Source organism: Nicotiana attenuata, chromosome 4 (assembly GCF_001879085.1).
Source record: "Nicotiana attenuata strain UT chromosome 4, NIATTr2, whole genome shotgun sequence".
Taxonomy (NCBI): domain Eukaryota; kingdom Viridiplantae; phylum Streptophyta; class Magnoliopsida; order Solanales; family Solanaceae; genus Nicotiana; species Nicotiana attenuata.
Window position 1 is genome coordinate 4,003,530 of NC_031992.1, and position 7,102 is coordinate 4,010,631.

Consider the following 7,102-nt stretch of genomic DNA (forward strand, 5'->3'; position numbering starts at 1 on the left):
TGGTTGAACTTCCAAAGGGTAAAAGACCACTCAAATGTAAGTGGGTCTTTAAACTCAAGAAAGATGGAAATGGCAAGCTGGTTAGATACAAAGCTCGATTGGTGGTTAAAGGCTTCGAACAGAAGAAAGGTATTGATTTTGATGAAATTTTCTCACCTGTTGTCAAAATGACTTCTATTCGTACAATCTTGAGCTTAGCAGCTAGCCTAGATCTTGAAGTGGAGCAGTTGGATGTGAAAACTGCATTTCTTCACGGAGATTTGGAAGAGGAGATCTATATGGAGCAGCCAGAAGGATTTGAAGAAGCTGAAAGGAAACACATGGTGTGCAAACTGAATAAGAGTCTTTATGGGTTGAAGCAAGCACCAAGGCAGTGGTACAAGAAGTTTGACTCATTCACGAAAAGTCAAACTTACATAAAGACATATTCTGATCCATGTGTATACTACAAAAGATTTTCTGACATGAAGGACTTGGGCCCAGCACAACAAATTCTGGGAATGAAGATCGTTCGAGAATGAACAAGCAAAAAGTTGTGGTTGTCTCAGGAGAAGTACATTGAACGTGTACTAGAACGCTTCAACATGAAGAATGCTAAGCCAGTCAGCACACCTCTTGCTAGTCATCTGAAGTTGAGCAAGAAGATGTGTCCTACAACAATGGAGGAAAAGGAAAGCATGACCAAAGTTTCGTATTCTTCTGCCGTCGGAAGTTTGATGTATGCTATGGTATGCACAAGACCTGATATTGCTCACGCAGTTGGTGTTGTCAGCAGGTTTCTTGAAAATCCTGGAAAAGAACACTAGGAAGCTGTCAAGTGGATACTCAGGTACCTGAGAGGTACCGCAGGAGATTGTTTATGCTTTGGAGGATCTGATCCAGTCTTGAAAGGCTATACAGATGCAGATATGGCAGGTGACAATGATAACAGAAAATCCACTACTGGATATTTGTTTACATTTTCAGGGGGAGCTATATCATGGCAGTCGAGGTTGCAGAAGTGTATCGCACTCTCTACAACTGAAGCGGAGTACATTGTCGCTACAGAAGCTGGCAAGGAGATGATATGGCTAAAACAATTCCTTCAAGAGCTTGGCTTGCAGCAGAAGGAGTATATTGTCTATTGTGACAGTCAAAGTGCAATAGACTTGAGCAAAAACTCCATGTACCATGCAAGGACCGAACATATCGATGTAAGATATCATTGGATCCGAGAAAAGGTAGAGAGTGAATCTCTGCAAGTCCTGAAGATCTCCACAAGTGAGAATCCTGCAGATATGTTGACCAAGGTGGTACCAAGAGACAAGTTCGAGTTATGCAAAGAACTTGTCGGCATGCACTCAAACTAGCAACCACAGTGTTACCTCCTTCAAGTGAATGGGACTGGAGGGAGAGATTGTGGGGTCCATCCCATTCTTAGAATAAAGAAAGAAGAAGTGAAATAGGCATGTGCCTATGGATAGCCTCGGCGAGAGCCTTGGAGCCAAAGTTTAGATTTGTGGAGGAGAATTAATAATTCTCCTGTAGCATTCTTGGAGACTAAGTTTTGCTCTCCTATAAAAGGGGAGCTCTTTCACTTCTTAAGACACACCAACAAAGAGAGAAAGAAAGAGTGAGGCATCACAGACAGGGTATAAGAAAATAGTCTGTGAGAAAAATAGAGAGTGTGAGCGATATTGTAGTGAGGAGGAATATCAAAAGAGGGTTATTTCTTTTGAGTGTTGTAGTGGTCTTTGTAGTATTTTACTCGGGCCTACAAAGTGTAAAATTCCTTACTATAGTGATATCAATTGGTCCTCTCGGGGTCGTGGTTTTTTCCCTTATTCAGAAGGGTTTTCCACGTAAAAATCTTGGTGTCATTGTTACTCTTTTATTCTTGTTGATTACCGTATCTCACTGCTATATTATTATTCCGCTTTTATTACCGTGAATATTATTACTGTGGGGGATTTATTCCCAACAATTCCGCAAATGGCAAAAACTAACATCCATTCGTATATCACTTACAAGAAAATAGCCTTGAAGATGATGGCTAATCCCCCACACCAGGTCATAGTTAAATTTAAAAAAAAAAACTAAACAGCTATGCATCAGCTGCTTCCCCTACTTTTCTGTTCTTCCTTTTTTCGATTTCCTTGCGATACCCATATTAAAACTTATATGAAATTCGGATTCACACCGTGAAGTTCCACATTCTCCTACCCTTCTCTGCAACTCTTGAAAATGGATAAGAAAAATAGCTATACAGTTCTCAGGCGCAGCTCCTGAAAAGGGATAAGAAAAATAATTTTGAGAGTATATTAACCACTTTATAATAAGGAGTAAGGACTTAGGTGTGACCTAGTACATTGATAGATTATGTACCCCCCCCCCCCCAACCCCCCCAACAAAAGAAAGTATACATTGACAGTTTCTATCAAATAGAGGTTGCTTCCATTTTACATGACATTGTTTTCTAGCGTATAAAATTCTGTCAAAATTGTCTTTTTTATTTTATTTCTCTAACTTTATATCCAGTCAAAAACTATTAGTAATAAAATAAAACGGTATAGAAAAAACAAATTGAAAAATACTAAAGAACCTACCGATTTGAGAATAGAAGCTTTTTGCCGTATCCTTTCTTCCTTCTCACGCTTGCACACTGCACACCAGCTTGGAAAATCTGTTTGGTACTTCCTCATTTCTCTGAAAACAGAGCTGCAAGACGAAAGTAACTATAATTAGGTAATCGATATTATTATATTTTGAAAAATAGTGTAAATAATTAGGTATTCAATATTCATAGTCATAGAGTTTTCCCTTCTTCTATGTCCTGATACTACCCTCTTCCACATGATTAGTTTGCATATATTCGTCGTAATTGGTAGTATACTGACATAAACGTAACGCTCTCTAATGTTGCCAAGAACTCTAAAATATTATCATAAAAATGTCACTACGTTGATGTGAATATGCAGGGGCGGAGCTAGCCCATCAGCTACGTACGAGTTCGGCTGAATCCAGTAGCTTTGGTTCAAATCCTATATTTATCTTGTTAAATTCATTGAATATGTACTAGTTACTAATTTAGAACCCAGTAACTTAAAAAGATTTTCAAATTCTGGCTCCGCCTCTATGATATGTATTTGAAGCAAGAGGGCCAGTAAAGAACAACAAGAACATGTATAAAGCCAGGGGATTGATCAGTACCTTCTGCACCATATCAACAAGTTGATCCTCTGCCCAGATGTTGTCGCTCTAGCACCATGCCTATGGCGACCACAATGTAGAATCGCACGCCCCGCAACATGCACATAATCAAAGATCTCCTGTTGAAAAAATAATTATATAGAACTAGATCAATATATCAATTACATGGAACCAAATTAATAGTAGAATATCACTTTCTACCAAAATATACAGGAATTATTATTCATCAACTTACGAATAATAGTAGTACTCCCTATGTTTAAAAAAGATTAATACTATTTCTTTGTTACTCTATTTCCTTAATAGGAAATATTTATAGCAACCCCAATGCTATGACAGGTTTCAGACCAAAAGTTTCAAAAGTTTTAGAGTTACACAAATGTTATGGCTTGTTCAAAAGTCTTCCTTCTTTCTTAAAATTTGTGTCAAGTCAAACTTAAGACAATCTTTTTGAAACGGAGAGAGTAATAAATACCTCTGGCTGTGAATCAGAGTTCACATGCTTCTCGCACCGTACGCCTCGGAAGAACAACTCTCCACCTGTGAATTGCTTTCCCAAGCACACATTCAAAGTGACCTCCGCATCATCAACATGGAAACCTGAAAAGTAAAGCTATTGAGATATACTGCAAAAATCTATGCTCAATGTCACATAACAGAGTCCATTCATGTAACTACTGAATAGATATCGTTACATACTCACCCAAGTCAATGTCTCTGTCTGTCCCATACTCAACGACAAAACCATGATGACCATCGAGTGTGGATCCACCAACTTCAGTAAAAAAAACTGCACAATTATATCAAAGAATGATTAAGTTCAACAGTAAATCCATCCTAACCTATCTGTTTTCATAATTTTTCATTGGATCCTTCGTATAATCAGTGTGGTCAAAAGCGTGCTTAAGTCCTGAACCGAGGCTCAACACATGTTGAGCGCTTCAGTGTCGCATCAAGGCTCTAAGGCATATTTTTCCTAGCCAATGAGTGTAATCCGGAAAATGCGATACTAAACAATTGATAATTTACTTTATCCTAATTTTTTATCAATTTTTATATCCATATATTTTTTATTATGCTTATAATTATTGGTCTTGGACTACCTATACATATTTTTACTTTTTCTGCACTTTTCTTAAAGCCCGCCTTTGATAACACTGCATATAATTAGTCGTTACCTGTTGAAATAGGGCGTATAAAATCTTCCATAAACTTCTGAAGCATGTGTTGAAGGCCAAAGTCATCAAGAACGGCTCCAAATTTGTTCATAGTATTGGGACGCATGATTCTGAATTTTGTTTCACGAACCCACTTCTCAAAGTTTTGTACCTAATTAGAGTAGATATTATCACAATTAGACAAGAAAACAGAAAAGAAATACACTACGCAGAGGAAAAACAGATCCTAAATTAGTACCTCAGCCAACATCATCTCACAAAAACGTGGTTGAAGCATTTCAAATGTAAAAACACCTGGAGAAGGTTCAGACATTATTTTTCTGAAGCTTTCCTCCTTATTCTCACTGATTGCCTTAATAAACGAAGGTACAAAGAAATCTGTGGCGTGCATGGTATATAACACCCTGTGTAGAGGCTGAAAGATAAAGGGAAGATAATAAAAAAAAGGAACAAGATTGAGATTGCTTAACACTGTATATTGGATCTTAATTATTTTTTATTTTTTGGTCAGGGGCTCTCTAAGCTGAACCTCAAAAAGAATACTTAATTCTTTACATGTTTATTTAATTTATTAAACACTAGCTTATTTACAAACAACATATAATATGTGATGTACCTGATAGTTTGATATGATTTTCTGCCTGTATTCTCCATGTTTCTGCATCTGATGTAGTAGCAACACAGTTAAAAGATATCAAGATGAGTTGATTGGTAAAAGATCTAAGCATAATAAAGAAGTTTCATTATACTAAAAGAAGCTGAATTAAGCAAAAATAGGCATAAAATATGGATGGCAATTTGGAAAGGAAGAAGACCTTAACACTTCAAGGATAAATTAAAGACAGATTTCACATTGGGGAACTGACATATATATACCAACATGCTCCAAAAGTCAAAGAAATATCTCCAGCTATTATTACAAATTCAAACTGAAAAGCTTCAACTTTTTTGTTCCATAAGCTCCTTAATTAATTAGCTCCAAGGATTGGCAATCCTAATCATTAAAAATCCTCTTTGTACTGAAGTCAAATGGTAAAAACTTATCAAAGATGAATGCTAATATTGTAGAGTTTAGTATAACACGCCTTAGCTTCTAACCTCAATTCAAAACTCTAAATCCAACCATACCACAATCGCAACAAATATATATCACCCACAGATGGACTATACTAGTGATCAAATAAATAACTTTCGGATCAGCAGAGGTAAAACTGAATTTTTATACATAAATAACAACACTTGCATACAAAGTGTGGGTTATTGCGTATCAACTATTTTCTGGTTCTTATAATGCTGTTATGCTGTTATTATTTCTATGGTTTCTGTTGATGGGTTATTGCGTTTTAACTATTTTCTGGTTCTTATAATGTTGTTATTATTTCTATGGTTTCTGTTGATGGTACTGATACATTGTCTTTTTCGTTTTCTTGAGCTGAGGGTCTATCAGAAACAGCCTCTCTAATCCATAGGGGTAAGGTCCGTGTACTCCTCAAACTGCTTACTTTTACTGGGTTGTTGTTGATACTGTATGCAAATAGGCCAAAAGTGAACTTTTTTGTTACATATAAGCAGTTGAATCTCCTTGACGTAAGCAAAAAGTTGAAAAATTGCTTTAGCCCATATATAAGTTACATCAAATAGTCTAAATCAGAATTCGCACGGAGAAGTCATACATTGGAGGTAAAGTGTTCACTAACAAAGACGATTATATAACAATGATCCCATGCATGCAGAACTGTATATAAAATTATAAATACAGTACTATACTTACGCGACTGCGGTCGGCGCGGGGAGAGTAGCGAAGGAGAATATCAGTCATGTATTGGACCTTATTGTCTCGCGATGAACTGAGGACGCTGCTCGGAAGATGCCGCTCAAGAGCACTATATAGGTGTGGGCTGAACTCCAATTCTTCTTCTAAATCCTCATAGTTCTCCGCCTTCTGCTCTACACATGGATACAGCCGCAGCGCTGGCCCCTTCGACGAAACGCCGTCGTTTTCATTGCTCCGACTCCCATTAATCTCGTTAGCTTGTGCCTCTCTTCTCTGATCCATTGTTAGAACAGTGAGTAATTTTTTAGGGAATAAACCTTACAGAATATAACAAAGCTTTCAAAATCTATTGGCAGCAGCAATATATATATACGTACAAAGATTGATTCTTCGTATAGAAATAGGGTATGAGGGTTTCACCTGGTGGTACATGAATAGGATTCTACTGCCTTGTAATTTAATTTCAAGTTTACAAGGAAAAGTTTCGTATTTTAGGGCATACTTAGAACGGCGCTTTTTATTACTCCTTTCCTTGTATGTTATTTAAATAATATAATTTTTTTTATTATAGGAGATTAATAAAAAAATATAATATATAAAATCGGGAACCATAGCACGGAAAATCTTTATAGTGATATTTTCTTCTATTTAAATTTTAAGTGAATATAGGAGATTATTTCCTCCCCTTTTATATTTCACGTGGTCAAAACATCTAAAATTTCGTCTCTATTATTCCAAAATGATTTAGCTGTTTTTTTATTTACGCAAGGACTACATAAACTACAAGTCTACAACCGATCACAATCTTTTGTAACTGAAAATATTGAGAAAAGTTTGAAAATATTGTAGACGGAGAAATAACTTTTTGACTCTCCATAAAAGTAAGTAGCTGGTAATTTAATTTTGTAAATTCTCTAGTGAAAAAAGGAACAATTAGTATCCGATTTCACTCTTGAAGTTG

General features: G+C 36.4%; 1 protein-coding gene across 1 annotated transcript; it reads right to left on the bottom strand.

The window, feature by feature from the left end:
* LOC109225111 (uncharacterized PKHD-type hydroxylase At1g22950-like) lies at window positions 1,817–6,641 on the bottom strand. The gene is made up of 10 exons (XM_019389700.1): window positions 6,562–6,641; window positions 6,139–6,414; window positions 4,984–5,031; window positions 4,606–4,782; window positions 4,368–4,518; window positions 3,893–3,979; window positions 3,665–3,789; window positions 3,190–3,308; window positions 2,586–2,697; window positions 1,817–2,264 (listed from the first exon to the last, which is right to left on the bottom strand). The coding sequence occupies exons 1-10, from the start codon at window positions 6,571–6,573 to the stop codon at window positions 2,241–2,243; spliced, it is 1,131 nt and encodes a 376-aa protein (XP_019245245.1). The 5' UTR covers window positions 6,574–6,641; the 3' UTR covers window positions 1,817–2,240.